Genomic DNA, 26894 nt, shown 5'->3' on the forward strand with positions numbered 1-26894 from the left:
ATTCCATCTAACATATACCTTTTCTTAGATTTACTTTCCCGAGAAACCTCATCAGTCTTTACAGTTAGTGACTATTTTGCTGTTAAAGGCCATTCCCAGCAAACTTCCTAAATATTCCACTCTTTATTAAGAACAAATAACCTCACAACAGCCCGCTGGAACAGAGTTATCTGCTAATTACAGCAATACCCCGGCCTACGTCATTAATTGGTTCCATAAGCCGTGACGTAACTCGGTTTTTGACGTAAACCGGGCGTAATGTCTTAAAAATGCCTTAAAATGAAGACGAACACCGTAAAACTAGAGAAAATAACTGGAGGAGGCTGCGGCTTTGCAGCAAATTGCAAATCCATGCACATGTGCACATGCACACGTCGATCGCTTCGTCGACGCCGGATGCCGGCGAGGTGCCCGACGAGGCACCCCGGCTCGAGGCATGACACAGTCGTTTGTTTCACATGGGCCATGGGGCCTGACCTCGTCACGGACATTGCACACTCTGCACGGTGACGTGACGTGACGTCTGCCACGGACGGTCGTCCGAGCCGGCATCGTCATGTTTCGCTTCGCCGTTGCCACGTTACGTTGGTTGTTTTACACAGTAAAGAAACTTTTACACAGTAAAGGAATAATCACAAAAATACCAGCGAAAGGCAAAGCAAGCACGCGACCGCAGCACAGGACAAAATGCATATGGCGTCGCCTTTGTTTTGAATGAGAACCAGCAGCTACGCGTACGTACAGTACAGTATACTGTACGTACATTTTTTTATATTTTTAATGTGCTTTTTATTGTATTTTAAATTGTTTTCTTAGCTTCTTTTATTGTTAATTTATGTACTATTTTATTTATTTTAAATATATTTTTAAGGAAAAATTTAATTTTTTTCACGTCCGTAGGAGTGACGTAAAGTCGCAAATAATGACGTTCGCTGAACTGAAATTTACTCTAGAAGGGTGGCGTAAAATCGGATTTGACGTAGGTCGAAATGGCGTAAAACGGGGTATGACTGCATATAGATATATATATATATATACAGACTTGGCATTTAATATGGAATATTTTTTTTTTCTTGACTTGGGTTTACTTTCTTAACTCAGTATATCAATCTGGTGAGTTTATTTTACACTTTGGTGATTTATTTGTTAAAAGAACCATGTCACTGATTGTCTGTCGCAGCAAGAAGTCAACAACAGGATTATATCACAGGTGGCGTGGCAAAATGTACGGACAGGTGCATTTGATTATTGGCTTCACAGTCGGGTATACAAGGGTTGTTGCGTTCTGTATTAGTGGAAAACGACTGCTGCCCGTCTCCACAAGTTATTGCCGCTTCCTCTGGAGATGGTCCGTCAACTCGACAATGCTGTTCGTCATGGAGTGGTGGCTTTACGAAATTACGGCATGAAACAGCGTGCTATTGCTCGGCAGTATGGCATCACTCAAGGTCAGGTGTCAAAGACCCTGAAACGAAATGCTCAGAGGGGTGTCCCTACTCCAATACCGAGGCCAGGACGTCCCCGCAGAACCACAAGGAGGGATGATCACCAGCTGCACCGGTTAGCCCGCAATGGCCGTACCAAGTCAGCTAATTGGCTTAGGGCTGAGTGGCAGCAACTGACAAATGTGCCTGTATCCAGAAGGCTAGTCAACCAACGACTGGTTCAAGCAGGCTATCGTGCCAGGCGTCCCCTGAGAAAGCCACGTCTGACCAGACAACACCGCCAGCGCCGATTGCAGTGGGCCAGAGAGCACCGTCAATGGCAGCCAGGACACTGGAATCACGTGATCTTCAGTGACGAGTCTAGATTTCTGGTCTATCGTCAAGATGGCCGCATCCGAGTGTGCAGACAAGTGCATGAAGCCTACAACAAAGATTGTATAGTGCCAAGAGTCCAAGCTGGAGGTGGTGGGGTGACCGTTTGGGCTGCTTTTCATGCAGGGGGCAAAACTGACCTGGTTGTTCTGAATGGAAACCTGAACCAGTTCAAGTACAGGGCCATTCTGGAACAAACATTGCTTCCATTTGCTCGTGCAGCCTTTCGAGGAAACTTTGTCTTACAAGATGACAATGCACGGCCTCATCGTGCTCGCATGATCCAACACTTTCTTGCTGACCGTGGTGAAGAGCATATGGAGTGGCCTGCCATGTCCCCGGATATGAATCCGATAGAGAACTTGTGGGCAGAAAAAAACGTGTCAAATCGACCACTTGGACCAGCAGCCGACCACTGTGCGTGAATTGCAGCAGGCTATTGTCACTGCATGGCAAGCGATTCCTGTCAAACCTTGGCAAATCTCGTGAACAGCATGCCTCAACGTGTACGTGCTCTCCTGAATGCTCGTGGGGGTTACACGAAGTACTGAACTGTAATTTTACTGTCCGTAATCCCAGTCGTAATTTAACTTTTGTTTTTGTTAAAAAATTTTTTGGCTAATGTGCAAAATAAAGAGTTTTTTTTTTTTTTTTTTTTTTTTTTTTTTTAATACAAGATCGAGGCTCGTGAAAGAGCGAACATTAATCACACAGAAAGACAAACCGACACATAAAACATATAACATAGGGAGCGGTAGACAAGATGGGGAGAGAGGGGGAAGGACACAAACACAACATTTGAGAGCAGGGACCGAGAGACATGGAGACATCGAGAGATCTGAGAGAGGGCGAGGGCTTTGGGGGGGGGGGGGGGGGGGCGTGGGAAGGGGGCAGTGGGAGAGGTATAAAACATATGGACACTGCCAGGACTTCCAGGAAAGAAGTTGGAATTTCAAACAAGGTGGATCTGGGGTGAATTAGCGGGGGTAGAAAAGATCAAGGTTTTGGATGGGGGAAGATAAGAGATGGTGGTGAACAGCTGTTTTAAAGACCTGGAGGGAGGAGTGGGATTGAAGGGAGTGAGGGAACCTGTGGAAAGCGTACAGAAGTTTAACACAGGACTGTCCATGAATTGAGTTCGATATCAGTTTACATCACTTTCAAGGATCAATTTATTTGTTTCGAAATGTCAAATGTGGTTTTTGTTTCTTTTAAAGGTCACATTAACAAAATCTAGAATAATTTCAACATAATTCCAATGAACTTTTGGTTCTAAGACATGTTGAAAAGTAAGTTCACCCCCACAAAAAAATATATTCCATATTAAATGCCAAGTCTGTATGTATATATATATATATATATATACATATATATATATATATATATATATATATATATATATATATATATATATATACATATATATATATATATATATATATATATATATATATATACATATATATATACATATATATATATACAGTGGAACCTTGACTTACGAGTGCCCCAACTTACGAGTTTTTCGAGATACGAGCCGTCGCTCCGGCGGTTTATTGCTTTGAGATGCGAGCCGAGATCCGAGTTACGAGCTTTCGCCACCCGGTCACGTGGTTATCTTGCCGTTCAAGTACAGTATCTCTGTCGTATAGCGCTGCATTTTAGTTTTCGCATTTCGGTTATTTCGAGTTCACGCCGCCAGGTGGGTTCTGGTCACGTGGTTATCTTGCCGTGCACGTACAGTACGTATCTCTGTCGTATAGCGCTGCATTTTTTTTTTCGCATTTTGGTTATTTCGAGTTCACGCCGCCAGGTGGGTTCTGGTCACGTGGTTATCTTGCCGTGCAAGTACAGTACGTATCTCTGTCGTACAGCGCTGCATTTTTTTTTTCGCATTTTGGTTATTTCGGAAAATTTCTTAGTTTTAACCATGGGGCCTAAGAAAGTGAGTGGCAAGTGCAGTGCTGAGAAGAAGAAGAAGAGGATGATGTGCTTGGATATAAAACACGCAATCGTCGAAAAACATGAGCGAGGTGTCGAGGAGGACGTATATAACGGCAGAGGAGAAGAGCATGCCAGGCCACAACTTGTTCAGAATGCCGGCGATAGCTCGCCTTCTCTTTGTGGAAAACACGGTGAGATCCTTAACATCCAACAACTAATGGGACGCAAACGGGGCGCCCAGTTTAGCGGTACACACATTGATGAATCACCCTGCCTGTGATTCACCCATGACAGGTTATAGCTGGGTCGGGATTCAAACCCAGGCTGGACAGTTTAGACTTTAGAGTCAAGTGTGCGTACCTCCAGTCCAGGCCATCCTGCCAACTTGTATGCTGCATACAGGTGAAATATAAAGCGCGAGATATTTTTTATATATACTGTATATTTAAAAAAAAATTGGTGTGGTTTTTGGCGGGCTGGAACGGATTAATAGCATTTCAATGCATTTCAATGGGGAAATTTGATTTGAGATACGAGCAATTTGAGTTACGAGCTCGGTCACGGAACGAATTAAACTCGTAAGTCAAGGTTCCACTGTATATACATATATATATATATACATACATACATATATACATACATACATATATACATACATATATATATACATACATACATATATACAGTACATACATACATATATATATACATACATATATACATACATATATATATACATACATACATATATACATACATATATATATACATACATATATATATACATACATATATACATACATATATATATACATACATACATACATACATATATATATACATACATACATACATACATACATATATACATACATACATACATACATATATACATACATACATATATACATACATACATACATATATATATATATACATACATACATACATACATATATATATATATATATATACATACATACATACATACATATATATACATACATATATATATATATATATACATACATATATATATATATATATACATACATATATATATATATATATACATATATATATATATATATATATATATATATATATATATATATATATATATATATATATATATATATATATATATATATATATATATGTCGGTCGAAGACCTCAAGGGAAGGAAGAAGAAGAAGAATCAGAGCAACAATGTTTAATAAAATCGATTACAAACACACAGTGTGGAGCGAGGCTCAAGAATGCGCCGCCTAACACGCAGCGGGCAATTTCTCAAGACACTCGCTGAAAAATAAGCAAAAAGTCATTTCATTTATAGCAAAATATCACACAAGAATCTGCGCTAAAGACATAGCAAAACCTGGGCCATAACGACAACACCTCCCATTGTCCCTTCCTACAGAAGGCCAAACTTAGACAAACAGATGTAAGCATGGGATAGGCTGAGCTTTTTTGGCTCTTTATCTAAACATATCAGACCCGAGCGCAGGTCGAAGTAAATATTCTCATACACTAGGCTAAATGGTAGATGAATGATTGGATACACGTGCTGAATACATTAACAATCAAGGATATGTAATGTCTATATTTCTCCCGAGGTTGGTTACGTCTTTGTTTTTAGGAGACATACTAGAAACTACAAAGATATATAATTAATTATTCCCTTCGTGAAGGAGGCGTTTAGCGACATGTTTTCCCTGTACGTGGGTCGCGAGCATATTATCTACTGTTTGGCACATACATTCAAGGACTTGCTTACTGGGCTAAGGATCCACCCTGCACGTCGAGCCTCGAAACCACATTTTGTCCACTCGCCTCTGCCTGCAGCTGAGTTCAAATCAGTTTTTCAGAAGCACGATATATAATTTCAGATGTTATACTCAATTGAGTCATGGGGTTTAAACCCTAATGGCTGACAGTTCCTCCCTTTGTCTTTACAAGACAACTCCTTGGAAAGACACCGTATACCCCAGTGGTCAGCATCCCAATTAGTCACATGCCAGGCACGATACAGCGTCACGCATGCTCAAGAAAGATATCGGCCCTAACTGGCCGTCTAACATTCAACGTATGAATTGTTAGCCATAATTCGCGACGACGGCGCCTGGTTTAAGAGATTGCTGCCGCCCGGCCGGATTCCGAATCCACCCTCGTCACGGCGTAGGTGCGACCCGGTTGCCAGCCAGATTTAGGGGCCCTCTTTATGCAGGCGTGGTCCTCGCGAATTAGGGCAAACAATCGACGTCCAATGCCATCAAGCTTTGTACATGTGATTGCTGGGTGGCGTAAGTGGTGGTGACGGTGGTTCTTCCGGATACATGTTTGCCATCCGCTCCTTACTGCTGGCATAATAGCAATAACCTTTAAAAGAACCTACACTTTCTAAATCACAGGTATAATCATCCCAACTAAAATCATCATTATCAGAATCCCAAGCATCAATAGGTTCATCGTTTTCCCCACATACTCCTTCCTTTTCTGCCAATAACATATCCAAAGCCACTTGATTCTGCATCACCATCGTTCGCATATGCACTAATTCGTTTTCCAATTTGTAGTTCTGCGATTCGGGTTTCGTTTCCAATTCGTTCCATTACTAATGCGAGACTATCTATTCGCCAATCATTCATAATACATAAGAGGCGTTAGCCAGTACACGCAAGGGGTTTTCCACACAAGTATCACAGTCATCACAAAAATCAATACAGGCAGCAGCCAGTTCCCACATGGGATCAACACAAGTATCACAGTCATCACAAAATTCAATACAATTTTCTGGAGCGCTGGTCACAACTGCCTTGTTGAAGGGCCCATTCAGGTCGACGGCCTCTGTGGTCAAGATCATGGTCTTCCGACGGCGGTTTCTTCATCGTCCATCCTGAAAAATACTTTCTTACACACACCATGATCAAATTCCTAGCCCCCCGTCCCACCAATTGGCATTTAGTTACCTTATCTCTCAGATGGTTGGCTTATTCATAGCCGCATTTCCTGTGTCGTGTCTGGAAATTCAAATGCCATATTTACTTTCACCAATTTCCGAAAATACCTTCCTTTTAATCATCTTCCCTACATCTAATAATACATGATTTACCGAATTTACCTTGGGAAAAATGGATCCCAGATAACAAGTCCCTCCCCACTGGTCGGGTAAGTATGGATATGCTTTATTTCCGCAAATAAACATCACTCCATGGGGTGGGATAAGGGCCGAGGCCATGCATTTACTGATCTCAACGCGGGTGGCGCTTGGTGCTCCCCAAGATATGGTTAGCTTGGTTACGTTATGCTGGGCTTGGTCATCTATGGTTATTACAAGGGGGCCTCCCTTTTCTCTCCCTCTGGTGTCGGATGGCAGGGTATGGGTACATTCCGAGGTTCCCATCTGAACGTGTCCCTTTCCTTCAGACACACCCGTTCCTTTTGCTCTGTCACCCAGACTGGATCAGGTGGTTTGTCTAACAAAGCCTGCTTAATGGGTGGGGTATATCGAAACTCCCGGGAACACACTGCTGGGGATTTTGGGCCTATCAGTTCCAAGGTTGTGGTCAGACATGGGGTACGCAAGGGTCCTGAGCACATATCTCGTAGGGACAGGGGCAGCACTACCATTTATATCCCTGTCGTACTGGTGTGGGGAAAAATGCATACACATCCAACAACGTGATCGGTTCTGTACCTTCGCCATTGCACGGGTCACTGTCCAATACGTATTTTCCTTTGGCTTTTTCCTGCTTTCGATCCGTCGGTGCGGAATTAATATGTATGAGATGCATGGTGGCCTATAATCGTAGGGGGTCTGTGACGTCATGAATTCACATTGTAGTATCAGAGTAGTGCCGCTGTTCAGTAATACATGCGTGGTTAAATTGTTCGAGTCCTTTCCCCATTTGTAACCCGCCCTGGCCATGTTTACTATTGGTGCGCTGCCTTGTCGTGGCGCTTGCTTCAGACGACTGAGGGCAGCAAAACCTGTCTTCCTTCCATGTGAGTCTGTGTACAACGCCCTCCACATTATCCGTGTCCATACGTCTTCCTTTACATGGCAGCAGGGTATATTTATCCTTTGACCCCAGATAACTCTCTGCCGGTAGACCTTAACGGTTTGGTCGCCATATGCATATGTCTCCGTGTTCGCCCATGCCCTCGTGTCCCCAGTGCTGGCAAAGCAGTATATTAAACTAAGTGTGATTGCCACCCCTAACAGGCGGTGGTGCAGCATCCTCGATCTGTGGTGGTGCGTTTGAGGTGTCTGTGTTTGTGGGTATGGCCAACTTACAATGTGTGGCATGTACCCAGGACGACTTGCCCTCACAAAACACCGCTGTTGGTGTGATCAGAAGAACTTGGTATGGCCCCGTCCACCTTGGTTCGAGCGCAGTCTTACGGGTGAAATGCTTCACCAGCACGTAATCTCCTGCCTCGAAGGTGTGGATAGGCTTGCTTGCTGGCTCCGGTAGGGCCTCCCGAACGCGTTCATGTATGCTGCGTGCCACATGGGACAAACCTATGCAAAACTTTAGAAGCATGTCATCCATGATAGGTAATTCAAGTGCTGCCATATCCACTGGCGCCGATGCCGTTGACATATAGCGCACGAGCGACAGACCATGGTAACCACAGTCGAAAGGCCTGGTGCTGCCCAGGCGGAAGTGACCTGCCTCATCACCCCCCTATGGCACACATGGCCATTTTGATGCGCCATGCGTGCCAACCATGGCAATAAAGCTCGCGGTGCCACGGGTTTGTCATTAATCGTCCACATTTGTCCTTCTGCGGGGCGCTGAGCTCCCAATTTAATCCAATCTTAATGTTCTACGTTTGAGGCCGCGGCTTGTAATTGTATTACATCGAACTCTGTAGGTGCGGATGTCGGAACGTCTGTCTGGGCAGTCGCTTTAGCGTCCTGTTTGCGCGTAACTACTGGCATATTATACCCAACTTGTTGGTTTGCCGCTAGTGCTGCTGCTTCGTCGGCTCGGGCGTTTCCACGGGCCACAGCGTCGTCTGTACGCTGGTGACCTCGGCATTTAACTACAGCTATTTCACGTGGAAGCATAATACTATGAAGCAGATTTCGCACTAAGTCCCCATTTTTAATGAGTGCTCCCGCTGAAGTGAGGAACCCTCTCATTTTCCATATGGCCCCTTTGTCGTGGACCACTCCGTGTGCGTATGTCGAGTCTGTATAAATTGTTACTGCCTTTTCCTCGCTTACTTCGCACGCTCTCGTGAGTGCGTACAGTTCAGCTTGTTGTGCTGACCAGGTGGGCGGGAGGCGGCCGCTTTCGACCGTCTCCGTATCCGAGCATACTGCGTACCCAGATAACAGGGATCCGTCCCAAGCCCGTTTGGCTGAACTATCGACGTAATAGGTATGATCGGCTTCCTGTAGCGGAGTGTCCTGTAAGTCAGGCCTTACCGTTGATATTAATTGGACCACGTCCGTGCAAACGTGCGGGATTCCCTCCTCCTTTGTTGGCAAAAGTGTCGCTGGGTTAAGAATGGTACACCGCATCACCGTCACGTTGGGTGCCATAATTAATGCCGTTTCGTATTGCATCAGTCGAGTGGCTGTGAGATGCTGTGTGTTTCGCTGTTTCGTTTGTAGTAGTGTATGGACGCAATGCGGTCCCTGTAAAAGGACCGGATGTCCCATAACTATGTCGGCCGTCCGCTCAACTGCGTATCGGGCAGCCGCCACGGCTTGTAAACACAGCGGAAAGCCTTGTTCTACCGCATCAAGCTTTTTGCTGAAATAGGCTACTGGACGTTCCCTATCTCCATGAGTCTGAGTTAACACGGATTGCGCGAATCCCCCTACTGCATGGGTGAAAAGTGTGAAGGCCTTTTTATAATCGGGAAGGCCCAAAGTTGGGGCCGTTACCAGGGCTCGTTTGAGTCCTTCGTAGCAGCGTATTCGACTGTCCGTCCAGTTCACCATCCGTGGCTGGTCGTTTTTCGTCGCCTCATACAGAGGTTTTGCTAGTAATGCATAGTCTATTATCCATGTACGACAGTACCCTGCCATTCCCAAAAATCGCAACAAACACACTAACACTTCACTGTTATCCTTCACTTCACTTCAAAATTTCACTGTTATCCTATCAATACCTGGACATTTTTTCCCTTCCTTCCTAGATACGCGAATTTCACACCAGTATAAACCCACTGGAAAAATTATCTGAAAAATAACGAGCCTCCCAAAGCCATTTCCCTGCAAGAGCGGAGGTTAGCCTTGCGGTCCACATGACAATCTTCTTCATTTTGCTCTATCACCTCCCTTTGAGCAATAATTTAATTGATGTGATTCCCATATACCTGGTGGAGTTCTGTTCACCTGGTCTGCAGAGCCGTGATCCAATCTTCACCAGCCCCCAATCACCTTCTTATCACAAAACAACAGTCCATAACTAACCACTTTTTTATTTCTTGTCTTTTCCATCAACTTTTATAACCTTTTCCTCCACTTTCTCATCAATTCCTGCAGTCACCTGTCATTGACAAGTAATCCATCTGATTCGACTTTCCACTCCAATCATCTTTGCACTTTCCATGACCTTCTTCTCACTTCCCTTTAAACCTTTTCTTCAGACACAACCCACATGAGTTATGAATACAATTTCCCTTTTCAGGCACGTGTCTAGTCACTCACAAAGTGTCCATAAGACAACGTCATTATATTTCACAGAACTCCACCACTCTATTAAATCCTAAACATGCCCAATGGGCAATCCACGGAAAAATCAAAGCATTTTCAGTCCCCCTTTTCCCATACACTAGCCAATGTAAGTCAGCCAAACATAAACAAAGAGGTTCCAGCGAGTTGTGACCTCCATAACTCCAAACAACTCCGCTGGCACCTTTTAAAACAAACTTTCCCAGTCACTTACTAAAATAAAGTGCAGCTCTTGTCCGTAGATATACGTTAACCAAGGTTACATGAGACTTGACAACAATATTCCTGCCCCGTGGAGCAAGGCATCAGAGACAACTCCCCTCTCCACCTAAACTTATCCCAGGTAGAATTTAGCTACCTACAGAGAAAGTACCTGCACAACACATTTACAAACCAATTCGTCCCCTCGTATTAGGGGACGTCACAAATGTTCCACCACAATTCACAGCAGGTGACCACCCACCTGCCTTCTGTCGAAGTCCAGTTCAATTTCCATTCACAGACAGACAGACAGATAAACGGACTGGGTGAAACCATAACCATCCATCCTTCGATTGGACTCACGTCCGCATCACATGTCATTCTTGCCTTCATTCAACGCATTCTGCCATCCCAAGTCGGCCAAATACAAGCCCCGGCCATGCCGTTGAATAAACACCCAGTCGGTTGACAGCCTATCATTTTTGACTTTCACTCCCATTCTCCCTTACTACATTTGGAGAGCCGTTAATGTGGGGATGTAATTGAACACTTGTTTTAAAGCCCTGTCTACACATGCTCTCCATAACATACTCATTATTTCCTGCCAATTTTACTCATCCGGATTGCCCAACGCCCGTAGGCAATTTGGGGAACCCCTTGTCAATCCATGACACACTTCAATGACTCACACCATAAACACAAATACACGCTGCAATGACAGATCATTCATTCCCTTATACACAAATACCTGTACTCACTCCAACACATCCAGTGCGTAGCTTAACTTAAAATACTCATCGTCCTACCTTTCTTGGGCTAGTCCCTCCTGGTAGTCCTAAGATCGGGTCGCCCCCCGATTCCTAACCTTAAACGCAGTTCTCACGCCGGAGTAACTTAAAACCTATTATCTATCACCCACATATGGGTCTACCTGCTTCCCACGCTGGAAGCTTACCTGAGGGATATCCCTCCTTATCTCGGGCGCCCTGTATAATCGATTCATTACCCACTGCTGCTCTGGTTTAAACTAAATATGGTTCGGAATGCAAGCCAGGTGGTACAGCCGACAGAGGTCCACACGTCCAAAGCAAGGCAGGAGGCTTCAATTTCGATGTGCAAAAATTGCTTACCCAAATTAGGTGCCGGCAGGCCTCCCTCCCGACCTGGAACGTGAGGGTCCACCTCGTCTGCACACTTGGATGATCCCACTTCTGACACCAAAATTGTCGGTCGAAGACCTCAAGGGAAGGAAGAAGAAGAAGAATCAGAGCAACAATGTTTAATAAAATCGATTACAAACACACAGTGTGGAGCGAGGCTCAAGAATGCGCCGCCTAACACGCAGCGGGCAATTTCTCAAGACACTCGCTGAAAAATAAGCAAAAAGTCATTTCATTTATAGCAAAATATCAGACAAGAATCTGCGCTAAAGACATAGCAAAACCTGGGCCATAACGACAACACCTCCCATTGTCCCTTCCTACAGAAGGCCAAACTTAGACAAACAGATGTAAGCATGGGATAGGCTGAGCTTTTTTGGCTCTTTATCTAAACACTAGGGCATGCCCGTACTATATCTATATCTAAAATTATATCCCCCCCCTCTATTTACATGAAATGGTTTGGTCCAAAGCGAACGGCTTGCGAGTGGTGACAATCCCCCCCCTCTATTTACATGCAATGGTTTGGTCCAAAGCGAACGGCTTCCGGAGTTTGGTAAAGAAATCGCCATCGCGTGCACAAACGCGCAGGAAAGCGAATGAATCGCAAATTCGTTTTTATTAGTTGTAAAACATAGTTTAACGCCAACATAGTTTGCAAACGTGAAATAAATGAATACGCTCTCAAATGTGCCATCCGAGGCAGAGTGTGCCCGCCACGTTCGGCACACGCGATAGTTCGCTGCTCTCTGATTGGTTGAATCGTTTTTTGGACATAGCTCGGTAAGTAATTGTCCGATTAATATGAAACCTTGAAAAGGCACATCCTCGGGTCCCCAGCAATATACCTGGCAAGTTAAAAGTATATCGGACCCGTGGTTGTCGAGAAACAGCGGTCACAGACAAACGTACAAACGTACAGACAGAGATTACTGGAATTATAGATAGATATCAGACCCGAGCGCAGGTCGAAGTAAATATTCTCATACACTAGGCTAAATGGTAGATGAATGATTGGATACACGTGCTGAATACATTAACAATCAAGGATATGTAATGTCTATATTTCTCCCGAGGTTGGTTACGTCTTTGTTTTTAGGAGACATACTAGAAACTACAAAGATATATAATTAATTATTCCCTTCGTGAAGGAGGCGTTTAGCGACATGTTTTCCCTGTACGTGGGTCGCGAGCATATTATCTACTGTTTGGCACATACATTCAAGGACTTGCTTACTGGGCTAAGGATCCACCCTGCACGTCGAGCCTCGAAACCACATTTTGTCCACTCGCCTCTGCCTGCAGCTGAGTTCAAATCAGTTTTTCAGAAGCACGATATATAATTTCAGATGTTATACTCAATTGAGTCATGGGGTTTAAACCCTAATGGCTGACATATATATATATATATATATATATATATATATATATATATATATATATATATATATATATATATATATATATATATATATATATATATATATATATATATATATATATATACATATACATACATACATATTGTTACGGACGCGGTTAAGATGTTATTTTGACCGAGCGGTGGTGTAACCGCGACCGAACAGTTATTCCCCGACTAGAACCCGATTCAACCCAAAAGTTGGCTGTATCGCACCGTGGCTGCCCAATATGGAAAACTCTAAAGCGACCGAATGCAAAGAGGAAAACGAAGGCAAAGAAAGGTTTGGAAATACTACTAAATTTATTTACCATTTACACACATAAGCAAAAAGACAGCAGTCACGTTTATTTACAAGCACATGAGACGCAGGTGACACAGTGAAAATACTAGCTTATACAGACTTATTGTTACTACCCAGGGACAAGACAAAAGACAGACTACGAGCACACTTACACGGGGAATGATGATAGGACTGGCGGGAGATGGATGGCTGGCGGGATAGGATGGCTGGCGGGATAGGGAGGTCGAACTGGTCCTGCCCCGATTGACTCGTTGGGCAGCTGCCGCCCCTTCGCGGCCCTGCTCCAAACTGCCGTCCAGGCATCACGCTGCTGTGGCTGCAGTTGCGGTGGCTCCAGCTGCAGTAAAATGTAGTTGCGGTGGCTTGATCTGCAGCTCAACTCTGGACTTCTCTCACAGTTTCGGTAAAAGCTCATCATCTCTTCTGCCTTGGGAACGCCCTGCCTGCGGGTTATATAGGCCCCACCCCTCAACCTTCGCGAACCTCCTCGATGTTTCTCTCCACACCCTCTCCAAGTCCAACCCCTTGTTCGTGGTTGGTTGAGTGGGGCTGACTCACTCCTCCCCTCTATGACGAGGTGGGGACCCGCCTTTCTTCCCCAACCCTGCCTCGTGGCCAATGGTGGATGAAGAGAAAACCGCCCAAAATGCAGTTGGCAATTGACGAAAAGGGGGAATGGAAGTTTTGGGAGTGGGAATGAAGGGAATCTATCTCTTTCACTGGTGCAATGGAGTATTTCAATTAATGGGAGACACAGCCTTACCCTAAAACACATAATAAGATATAAGCTATCGAACAGGGGTCTTCTATTATTAGCTGTTGTGTGGATGCTTTATGGACTAATTATGGGACGCCCTTTGACCTTTACACAGCTCCGGAGGCAGGAGGCGCAGAATATACAATAATAATAATAATAATAAAACACACAATAAAAAAAAATGCAGTCCTCATATCCACAACACTGCACCCTCCTCCTCTTAGGCACGTCCCGGGCCTACAACTTTTATTTAGTGTGACACGTAGGTGTAGTTCACTCTACTTTTAACCTGACCCTGAGTGCGACAGTTTTAAAACATAAATAAATGTGTCCCGCTGCTCCATTGCACCCTGCCTAACAGACTTACGCCCACAGTTAACCGAATTGCGGAATGGTCTTCAAACTATACACTGACGGTGGGGAGCATTATTTACAATGACGCTATTTTTATTTACAAAACTAACCCAGGACCTGTAATTGTTCTTTCTGGGGGGGAGACAGTCTGCTCTGCATCGACGCACCATGAAAGCACCTATAACGCACCAACACACCCTCAAGCACCAATCGGTGCAGTCACCACAGTTCATCAGTGTTCAATGCATGTTCAATAATAAAAATAAATCAACAATCCCTAACCCTGCAGGTGGTCTCTTGCTCTTCGGCTCCCTCTGCTGGTTATTATTATTTGTTCTTCCAGTTGTCTCTTTCATTTTCTTACTGGCGGCCTATTTGTATTAAAACTTGCACCCAATGTGTCCTTTTTATTTTATTTTATTTATGGCCCACAGGGCCGACTACGTGTGGTTCACCTGTGGGGCATCGGTGCCGTGTGGCCAAGGTCCGCCAGCAAGATTTCGGGCCCCATGGCCGGTTCCAGCAGAGGGGCCATGCCCCAACCCATGGGGTCCATCAGTGGTGCTCGGCCACAGGCATGTGGTCCATAATGTGGTGCATCGATGCAGACAGCTGGTTCTGGGAATTCCGGGCGCACAATGGAGGACTCACGCACGCTCCCCTCGGCGCCCAATGGCGCACAGGTCATGTGGGAGACAAAAGAGACAAGACAAATGAGCGAGGGGTAAGGTCACAAGGGTACACATCAATAAGGCAATGCAAGGCGAAATGCGTACGGAGGGCGAAGTGAGAAAGCTCGTCCCTACCGTACGTCACCCCCCTGTCACCTACACTACCCTTGCCCTTACCCCATATGTACAAAAATCTACACATTTACAAATTCGTCACTACTGTCACGTCTCCCCATATTTCCCTTATACCAAATTCGTCTCCACAATCCCTCTACTTCAAAATTTGCCATCACCCAATTCATCATCAATCCTCATAAGGAGGAAGAGATGGAACATCAAGCACAATGTCACACCCACGTCATGATGCGTCTCACAATCCAAACATTTGCATCATAAAAAATAATCAAACAACCTGGCATGGTGTGGAGTACCTGTCACCTCAGGTGAGTGGATGCAGATGGTGCGAGGAGATCCTTCTTCCTAACTATCCTCTAAATGACTTTAACACACTTTACACTACCCGGGGTCTCTCCCTGCCAATCCATTGGCCAACTTACACTATGGGTTCTAAAAACCAATTCCCATTGACCAAACTGTGGTGCTTCTCAATTTGGGGTCTCACTCCCCCGATTCAACTCCCGGTGCCCTTGCACAATTTCTGGGCTGAGGCGTGTAGCTCTCCCAGCAGGTCTACCCACCTGCACACCTCCACCACTGTAGTTGCCACCCGAGCTTACCTAGCTCCTCACCCTAACCTAACTAACTGGGGAAGGCCCCTCCTGGCTCTGTCACCCCTTGGTGCCCTCTGGCACTGGGCTACCCGGGTCCGTCCTCCGGATCCTCGGGCCCCATCCACAACTACCGGCTCCCAGAGCCCACCTGCGGCCTCACCTGGCCGACATCCTCACAGTGGTGGAGTGCCCAAACCAACTACACACACTAACAGGCTACACGCCCAGCCATTTCCACAACACTAATGCACCCATCCAAACATCATTCTTCCACCCGCACCACAGATGCCAATATCCAACCACAATTTACCTATACCCTCTACCTAACACTTACACTACCCGCCCCGGGTATTCGTGATGGGGGTCCACTCTTCCCCCATTCACACCTCCGCACCATCCACTCCACTCCACAGTTCCCATCCTACTCACTCCACGACCATCCATTCCAATACTCCAGATATTCCACACTACCATTTATTCCATACACCTGTTCCTCATACCTGTTGTTGCACACCTCTCCACTCACACCTGGTGCCACCTGCACCCTTCTCCTCCCTGGACCATTTGGTCAGCACAATACCCATCACTATCACTATCACTCATGCACTGCTCCATCCACCTGTTCAGTTGCACACCTGTGCAATCACACCTGTTCACAATACACTTGAATACACCTCCAACACTCACACGGCATCATCTGAACTACCTGTTGCCCTGCTAACTTAGTGCTCCCCGTCTTCCCTTTAAACTAAGCACATACCACGTCATTATAATCCACTCTAACCTACCTGCATCCCCACTACAGGTATCCTTGTCACTAACTAATCTTAACGTTACCTAATGTCATCTTCTAGGGCCCTACACACAATATCCTAACCCACCCGTGCTAGTTTTCACTGCCATACACCCCATAATCTAGTGCTCCTTTGCCCCCCCGCTGTGAGGGATGGTGGATTGGCCATCCCACCACATCGGGGGCGTTCCACTACCAATTTTGCTCACCAAATTTCAGCCAATCAAAATTTTTGCCAATCATCTGCCAATCACTGTACCATTACCAATCATCACTCTGCCAATCCTTTGCCAATCATCAAATTTTGTCTTTTTCTAATTTTGGGTCCAAAACACTAACCTCATCACCCATCTACTTATTAGATCCTCTCGGTGCGCCGATTCACGTCTACAGCCCGGCTTCGTACAGCCGAGCAATGAACGCGGGTTCTTTGGTGCCGGCGGCTGGATGCGTCCGGCACTCGGTGCAGGGACGGGGGCTTACCCGTGCCGAGATCCCACGCACCACCTCGGCGCGGAGCCATCCAATTGCCCGATCTCGACCTGCCGGAACGTCTCAATAAAAAGTGGTCGCCATGACGACCCTTCCTATTGGGCTGCCCACTCCGCCTAGTGGAGCACGGACGCGGCCGTTCCAAGCGAGGCCCAGCGTGGATCGCGTACGGCGGTCCTTTCGAACCCGCCGTGGCTCGGATCCCCGCTGGTTCTCGCGGCACGCGAAGCCCGGCACGCACCGAGGGCCCGATTCGGCTATAAGTCGCTCTAACCGCTAACCCGGTTACCGTCGATGCCTCACCTGCATGCTTACATGCATACGCTACCCCTTTCTTGCTCATACATCCAGCCGTTTCCCTGCTCTTGGTCATTGCACCTTCTCTTGCACACCCAGGTACACTCATTCCACTCACAGACTTGGTCACACACCTGACCACCGAACACCTTTGCACACACTCGTCGCTCGCACACCTCACCAACACACCTCTTCGCGCCCCCTTCTCGGTCACCTCCTCTGTGACTATCACAGGTGTGCTCTCACTCGCACACCCAACCACGTGCCTCACGACCAACTCAAGTGTGCATTCCCACACACGCTCTACCATTCCAGGTGTGCATCCTTCCATGCCAGGTGTACATCCTCGCTCACCTGTCACAACTAACTCACGCTCCGTGCCACTCTCTCTACTCTCACCTCCACTCTCGGTCGCGCACTCACCCTTACTCTCGACAGCGCACTCTTTCCTCATGCACCTGTCCGTTACACACCTTTCTCACGCACACTCTTGCGCACACTCTCCCGTTACACCCTCTGTAACACTCACCACAGGCGTGCATTCCTCCTTACTCTTGACAGCGCACTCTTTCCTCATGCACCTGTCCGTTACACACCTTTCTCGCGCATCCTCTTTCGTTACTTCCTCCGTAACACTTACCACACCGCGCTTCCATGTACCCCCTCGCACACGCGCTTCGACCAACTCACTCTTGACGGCACACTCTCCCGTTACATCCTCTGTAACACTCCTCACTACGCGCTTCCATGTGCTCCCTCGCACACGCGCTACGACCGACTCACTCTCGATAGCACACTCACTCCTTGGCGCGCGCTTTTTCCTCACACACCCCATGGTCGGACATTCTTGCACACCTCCTTTTTCGCACACCAGACCTGTCGCACACTTCACCAACGGCCTCTCACGAACATCCGGGTCCACAACAACCCCCAAGCCGACTGAAGCTCCCCTCACATCATATACATTTCCGAATATATCGCCACTCACCTTGACACCTCGTCTCCGCACCTCCTCTGCCACCTGCAAACTCTTTATTTGGTTGTGAGCACCTCATCACGATTCGAGCACAGACCTTGTACCAATTCCATCACCTCCTCCTTTATTTCCTTTTTAGTTTCCCTTCGTCTCTTCTTAATTTCACTCACCCCTTCTTCCACCTCCTCTAATTTTTCCTTTACTTCCTTCATCTCCCTGTGCGCCCCCTCTATCTCTTCCTCTAACGCCACCTTAACCGTTTCTATGTGCGTCCTCACCTCTCGGTCCTTCGTCTCCATTACTTCTGTCACCTCTTCCAACTTCTTTGTCAACCCCTCATGTACCATCTGACATTCCTTCTGTGTTGCTATTAATTCGTTCTTAATGTCTTTTTGTGTCGCTTTTAACCCCCCGATTATTGCCGTGTTCTTTTCCACTTGGTCCACTAGTTCCTTTTGTCCCACTGTCAGCTGTTCTACTCCCTTCGTCAGACCCTCTATTCCCCCCTGTAACCTAGCCGTATTATTCCTCACCTCTTTCTCTATACGCTTTTCACCTCGCTTTACCTCCTCGCGTACCCCCGAGACCTCCTCACTTACACCTCGTCGTATCTCCTCTTTCATCTCCTCCCTCTCTTTTGTAGATGCTACCCTCATCTGTCCCAATTCATCCCTCTGAGCATCCAATTTACTTTCTAACCCGATTTTCACCTCCTCTATCTGGTTCCCCATCTGTTCGATTTCCCGGGCGGATTGCTCCCCTATTTCCCGCAATTTGTCTTCCATCCTATTTTCTAATCCCATTAACCCGTTTTTCACCCCCTCTAACTGATTCTCCTGGGCAGCCATTCTATTTTCCACCCCCGTTAACCCATTCTTTACCTCTTTTATCCCGTTGTCTAATCCCTCAAATTTAGCTTCTAGCCATTCCCCCATTTCGCCCCCCATTTCCCCCATTTTGCCCCCCATTTCGCCCCTCATTGCTCCCATTTGCTCACTCTGAGCCTCTATACTGTTTTTCAAACCTCCAATTTGGTCTCCCATTTGTCCCATAAGGGCCCTCATTTGCAGGAAAAAAAGGTTCGAATCCACCAGCGGCGCTGCTACGGTCGCGGGCGCCGTGGCCATGTGCGAGGCGCCATTTTGCGCGCCCGTAACCTCGTGCGCGAGAGCGCCATTTTGCGCGTCTGATACCCCCTCAACCACATCCTCCATATACATTTCCCCGAGGTCCTGGGTCGATTCCACCCCGTCTATCTCTAGCTCACCCACCGGCATCCGATCGCCTTGACCAGCCATGGCGCGATTTCAAAATTCGGGTTTTTGCTTTACAACACAAATTTCCAGCAGCTTGTAATTTCGAGCGCGTTAAGCGCGCTTCGGGTCCGTATCTCACTCCCAGACACCAATTGTTACGGACGCGGTTAAGATGTTATTTTGACCGAGCGGTGGTGTAACCGCGACCGAACAGTTATTCCCCGACTAGAACCCGATTCAACCCAAACGTTGGCCGTATCGCACCGCGGCTGCCCAATATGGAAAACTCTAAAGCGACCGAATGCAAAGAGGAAAACGAAGGCAAAGAAAGGTTTGGAAATACTACTAAATTTATTTACTATTTACACACATAAGCAAAAAGACAGCAGTCACGTTTATTTACAAGCACATGAGACGCAGGTGACACAGTGAAAATACTAGCTTATACAGACTTATTGTTACTACCCAGGGACAAGACAAAAGACTCCCCTCTGGGCTGGTGCTCCTGCCTCACACCTAGCTCGTCTTCACGCTGTTGAAAGCAAAGCATTCAGAATCATTGGAATCTCCCGCGATGAAGCTAACTCCAAGGGCCTTTCACTCACTCACCGCAGGCAGGTTGGTGGTCTTTCCGTCTTCTACCGACTCCTCTCTGGCCTTGCCCCCCCCAGCTCTCTCTGGGCTCTGTCCCACAAATATTCCTACAGGTCGCACAAGATCTGCCTGCAACCCTCTTATGGTTAAACTGCCAAAATCAAGACTCTCTGCTCACCTTCGCTCCTTCAACAAAAACTGACACGCTTGCTGTGTGTGCACTAGCGAAAATGGAAATTGAGCCTCTTTCGCTGTTCCCCAACCTGACCACTGACTGCACTCCTGTAGCGGTGAAATCACGGCGCTACTCACGAGCGGACGCGCAATTCATTGCGGAAGAAACGGCCCAGCTCTTAAAGGAAGGTATCGTAGAACCTAGCCGGTCGCCGTGGCGGGCGCAGGTCTTAGTGGTGCGAAGTGAAGCCCATCGCCGACGCATGGTAATCGACTATTCACAGACGGTTAATCGCTTTACACAGCTGGACGCCTATCCCCTACCGGGGATGGTCGCACTGGTACGACAGGTGGCCCAGTACTCCATCTACAGCACTCTCGATCTGCGTAGTGCGTATCATCAGATCCCCATCTCTAGGGCTGATCGCATCTATACCGCCTTTGAATCGGGTCAAAGGTTATACCAGTTCACCCGATTTATTTTATTTTATTTTAAAACACAATTTATTCAATTATTCACTCCTTCGTTCCTCCTCAATTTTATATTTGTGTGTATGTATATATATATACATTCCCTTCGGTATATAAATACATATATATACATACACACAAATATAAAATTGTGACCTGTAGACAAGTATAAGTGAGTGGACAGACAAACAAACACACACAAACCAGAGTGATCAACATACTTGTCAATTATTTTTTTTTCCCACGTAACAAATGACATATGATGAAAAATTTAAATTTTCGTCATAACAAACAGACAAGTGTGAAACATAACCTCCGTCAACCTTCGGTGGCGGAGGTTACCTGCAATATTGCTGTAGGAATTCCAGACAAAGTATATAAATTGTGATATCATCTAAAAATACAAGCTCACTTGCTATGATTCAAGGATATTCATGACAAAATGAAAACTTATCATACTCCAGGAATGTATTAGCACTTTCAAGCGTTGGAACTAATCAGACTAATTTTGTGTGGTTGTTGCTTGTGAACTCGTATTCTCATTGGATGTATGAACTCTAGAATTTAAGGTATTTATTGGAACATGTCTGCATATTTCCTGTGGCAGGACAAGCTCCAAGCTGGAAATGCACTGAAATTTCTAGGTCTTTGCCGTGACAACCTTGAGTGACCTTCAAATGAACATATCCAGGTGGCAAGATAACCTCATTGGCATTGACCTGTGGATATTGTGAAAGTTTGCACATGCAAATAAAGACACGCTATCACAAAGAAATGAGACTTTACAAGGATGTACAAGAAAATTCAATGCTAGGAGGAGGCCATTAGTGCCAATGTCTAAGTACTCCCCGAATCCCACTGCTTTGGGGGGGGGGGGGGGGGGGGGGAAGACCCATGATCATCTGTCCACAATGTCTAATGACATAATCTTTCTTTGATAGTACATTTGTCAAAACGTGGCTCACAAAGGTTAGTTGTTGAAACAACATGTATGATTCTGCAGCGTTTCAAAAAACTGGAATCGTAGAGATATTTATTTTACAATTCCATTATAAGAACTAGCAACGGTCCTGCCCTATGGGCGGGGCTCAAATTGGGAGGTCAAAATAAAAAGGCAAAATATCAGAAATTGAAGGCTTTTTCATTTTAAACGATTTATATAAACATCCGTTAAATCATATCATATGCAAATAATCAAAATCTAAACAATATTTGTAGAATTTCAATAAAAGCCACATCACTGTTCATATCGGTAAACATTATTCCATAGTGTTTGGAAAAACTGGAAAATTGGGAAAAATTTCCTAATTGGAAAAACAATATAGCCTATTTTACTCCAGGGGGCCCCAGGATTACCCACCCAAAATTTTGTTGCGATCTGTTCAGCCGTTTTTGCGGTACCTGGGAACAGACGGACAGACTGACAGACATTTGGTGAATTATAGTAAGATTACTCAAATTATCAACCGCTGACACACAAACACACATCAATTCTTGCATGTATGTTTATTTGAACTTTTCTTAACGACCCCGATTTAGCACATTTTTGTCTGATTTAATTCTATAGATCTGAAATAGTACGTGCTTTGTGGTCTAAACCACTGATTCCAGGTGTAAACTGCTGATCGTGGTATAAACCCCAAAGAAAAAAAAAAAAGTCAAGTGGCATTAAATCAAAGGAAGGTGAAAAGCACCCCTCCCTTTATATAAGGGATCGTTTGTCTGCATGCAGCTTTTACATGAGGACTGAAAATGCGTTTCTCAGCTTCATGCTGGCCCAATGGCCTAATGGATAAAGCATCAGACTCCGAAGCTGGATCATTGTGGTCCTGTCCGGGTTGAATATATATACTTTTTTCCCCCTTACCTTTTCAAGTCTTTTATATTGTCTTGAATAAATGAGCAAATAAACATCGTGTACAATGAGCAAATGCATTTTGTTCGTATTTAAAACGTAATTATTTTTAAATCCGAATTTCAGCGTCATTATGTTCGTCAATCTGAATCAGCGTCAATCAGCGTCACTGAAAACGTCAGCTGAAACGTCAGCGTCAATCTGAATCTTGTGTTCTGAGGAGGAACCAAGTAATGTTCTGGAAAAGTTCATATATATATTTAAAAAAATAAAAAATAAAAAAACCCCCACCTTTAGAGGCCATTTTTCCCCGCAAAGCGGGGGTTGGCCTTTTTCGGGAACCGTGGTTGTTGTTGTTTTTCGGTCCCCTATTTGAAGCAATGTTTTACGACCGGATGCCCTTCCTGACGCCAACCCTTTTTGCCGCCTTTAACGACAAACAGGGAATTACCAGTGAACTGGTACTCAATTAGCCGACCTCGGAAGGATGACAGGCTGAGTCAACCCCCCTGGCGTTAATTCAGCGATCGACCGGGATTCGAAACCAGGATCCTAGGATCCTAAGCCGGCACCCTAGCCGCTAGCCCAGGGGTCAGGAACCTTTTTGACTGGGAGAGCCATAAAAGCCAAATATTTCTAAATATATTTCATTGAGAGCCATATAGTATTTTTAACGTATAATAAATTAAATATGTCTTACTTTTAATGCGACTTCTGGTGCTGCATGGTTTTGCTGATGGCCTTGTAGTCTGGTTCATACGTGGTGAGGTTGAGCTTCATGCAGGCGTTGAGGCTTCCATCAGTTAAACGTGAGCGTAGGTTGGTCTTAATGTTCCTCATATGCGAGAATGACTGCTCACATGCATATGTAGAGCCAAACATGGTCAATACGGCAATACTCACACGCTGCATTGTGTGGTATGTCACAGGAAGCTCGTTCCAAGTTTTAAGAATCAGCTGGTCTTCAGGTTGAAGATTTTTCATTTCTGTCCACTTGTGTTCCCTCGCCAGCTCTGCTCGCTGTCGCGCAAGACTTTCCAACTCTCCATTAAGTGACTTGAACTTACTCATCCACATGTCTGATGCCTTCAGGTCAGCAACTTCCAGCTCAAAGTCTCCGATAGAGACCCCGGGGATGCATGTCAGGTCGATTTTGTCCACTGCACACTCATGTGGATGAGTGATGAACTTGAAAAGACCAGTGCGCGCACGAAATTCTCCAAAACGTGCTTTGAATGACTGCAGGAGATTGGACGTAAAGCCAGCTAGCTGCTGGAGATCCAGATGTTGAGTGGAGTCACTTGCTAAGCATGCATCTCTAAATTGTTGCAGTCTTTCAAAGTGCAGAAGACGACCTGTTTCAATGTCCCTGAGAAAGACTTCCAGCTTGCTTTCAAATGCAAACACTGCTTGTTGAAGGGATGAGATTGTATTTCCAATACCTTGCATTTTCACATTGAGCTGGTTCAGATGGCCAGTTATGTCCACGAGATAGTGAAACTGCAGGAGCCAGTCAGTGTTGTCTAGCTCAGGATGCTTGACGCCTTTCATTTCAAGAAAAGTCCGGATTTCACTCAGGCAAGCTGCAAAACGGCTGAGCACCTTCCCCCTTGACAACCAACGCACGTTGCTGTGTAAAAGCAGACCGGGATAATGATTCCCAACTTCTTCTAACAGAGCTTTAAACTGGCGATCATTTAAAGCTCGGGCAACAATAAAGTTGACCACTCGAATGACCAGCGACATCACCTCACCAAGCTCCTGGCCACACGTCTGAGCGCAAAGCGCCTCCTGGTGCAGGATGCAATGAAAACTTAGGATGGCTCTCTTTTCATGTTCACGGAGAAGCGCTACAAATCCTTTGTTCTTCCCCAACATACAGGGTGCACCATCAGTACAGACAGAAATAAGTTTATCCATCGGTAGTTTTTTTTCTTTAGCAAACTCCATGAAAGACGTGAATAAATCCTCTCCTCTTGTTGTCCCTTTCATTGGCAAAACAGCCAAGCTTTCCTCACGCAGTGTGTCACCTGCAGCATACCTGGCAATTATACTGCACTGAGATAGATGGCTAACGTCTGTTGACTCATCTAACGCGAGAGAAAAGTATGTCCCGGCGTTTATGTCCTTAATTTGTGTTTCCTCGACTTGATTTGCCATCATGATGCTACGATCGTGCACAGTTCTTGCTGACAGGGGCATGTCTTTTATTCGTTTGATTAATCTTGTCTTTATTTGGGAAGTCATCAAACAGTTCATTGGCCACATCAAGCATGAATGTTTTGGCATACTCGCTATCTGTGAATGGCTTTCCATTCCTTACTATTGCCAAAGCACCCGCAAAGCTAGCGGAATTCCCGTCACCTTGCTTGGTCCACACACGTAGTTGCTGCTGACTCGTCTGCACTCTCCGCTGTAGCTCCTCGCATGCCCTTTTCCTGCTGTCCCCCGCTGGATATTTCGATGTAAATGAAGCATGGTGCGTATCGAAGTGCCGCTTTATATTTGACCGTTTCATCGATGCAATTTTATCATTGCATATTAGACATACCGCAGATCCTGCTCTCTCACCAAATGCAAATTCCTCTGTCCACGCAGCCTGGAATGCACGGTAATCATCGTCTTTTTTTCTTTTCGCCATCTTTTCCGTTACAAGGGTTGAAGCGGATAAACTAGTTGGCTATCTGATAAAATTGATTTCTTCACCTTTACAATGACGCGGACATGCTCGCGAGCCATTGGTTCCCGACCCGACCCACGGGTGACCCGTGAAATTTATCTTCAAAACTAATTTCTGTTTACTTTAAAATGACACAGTATTATTAAGAAATATCACAAGTATTTTAAAATCAGTTCCAAACTGATTTTTTTTTTTTCAACTCAAAATTGTCTGGGAGCCATATGCCGTCACCGGAAGAGCCATATATGGCTCGCGAGCCATAGGTTCCCAACCGCTGCGCTAGCCCAACACCAGGCTCGAAAAAAAAAAAAGTTCATATATAAAGGGGCACCAATTTGATTCATACAGCTGCATGAAGAAGTAAATGTATTTTATTTGCCAGACGCAGGGCACCCCTTTATATGAACTTTACTAGTGCATTACTTGGTTCCTCCTCAAAACACAAGGGTAGTCCAGCATGCACATGAGATTTTTTGAATGCCCCTTATTTTGTATTGCTTGGCATTTTCTACAAGCAATGGAATGTCCCTTCTTTTCTATACTTTGCCACATACCCTTATATAAAAGGGGCCTTTTCTATGCCCCTGGCATTTTACCCAAGAATATGGACTATGTGGGGGTCATTCTATCAGTGCACGACATCCAGAGCACCTCAAAGGCATCGTCTCAAAAAATAATAAAAATATTTCCTGATTCCAGACTTTTGAAACACTGTTATCAAGATGAAAATGGTGAATTGGTTATTTGTTAACTACGTGCCCAATATCTACCCACTACCTCTTTTAATGGTACATTTGAGGCTGTGTGTTGTAGTACAATGGTACATGTCCCCGTGACTCCTTCCTTTTCATTACCGGTCTTCAAATTACAGCAAGCAAAAAGTCAAGATAATTTTGCAATTTTTTTTTTTTTTTTAATCAAGGAATATTAAAAGTGAGGAATGCACTCTAATTTGGCACATCGTTGTGTATCCTGTTGAATATAATTTGTATAATTTAAATTACTGGTGAAGAACCGGTGCTGACGAATGGGTTAATTCCCCCAGAATTATGGATGGGACAATCATACCAAAATACTGCATGCAATGTGGTATCTGTCTGCCTGACAAAGATGCATATGGTCATTACTTATACAATCACAACCAAACTTGCCAAGGGGAATAAGGGTCATACAACAAAGGTTGTAGCGACTTCATTTGCCACCCCTCCCCAAAGGGTTTTCCGCCTTGGACACAGTATAAAGGTGTATTT

General features: G+C 45.4%; 1 protein-coding gene across 1 annotated transcript in view; it reads left to right on the forward strand.

Moving 5' to 3' along the window:
- Positions 1–21884, forward strand: part of ACMSD (aminocarboxymuconate semialdehyde decarboxylase) — a 92354-nt gene extending 70470 nt beyond the window's left edge. Inside the window, exon 10 of the mRNA XM_068121934.1 lies at positions 21717–21884. Within this exon, the coding sequence (XP_067978035.1) occupies positions 21717–21779 (63 nt within the window). The 3' untranslated portion in view covers positions 21780–21884. The remainder of the gene's footprint in view (positions 1–21716) is intronic.
- The last annotated feature ends 5010 nt before the right edge of the window (positions 21885–26894 follow it).

This window comes from Myxine glutinosa, chromosome 7 (genome assembly GCF_964187855.1).
Source record: "Myxine glutinosa chromosome 7, kmMyxGlut1.1, whole genome shotgun sequence".
Lineage (NCBI taxonomy): Eukaryota > Metazoa > Chordata > Myxini > Myxiniformes > Myxinidae > Myxine > Myxine glutinosa.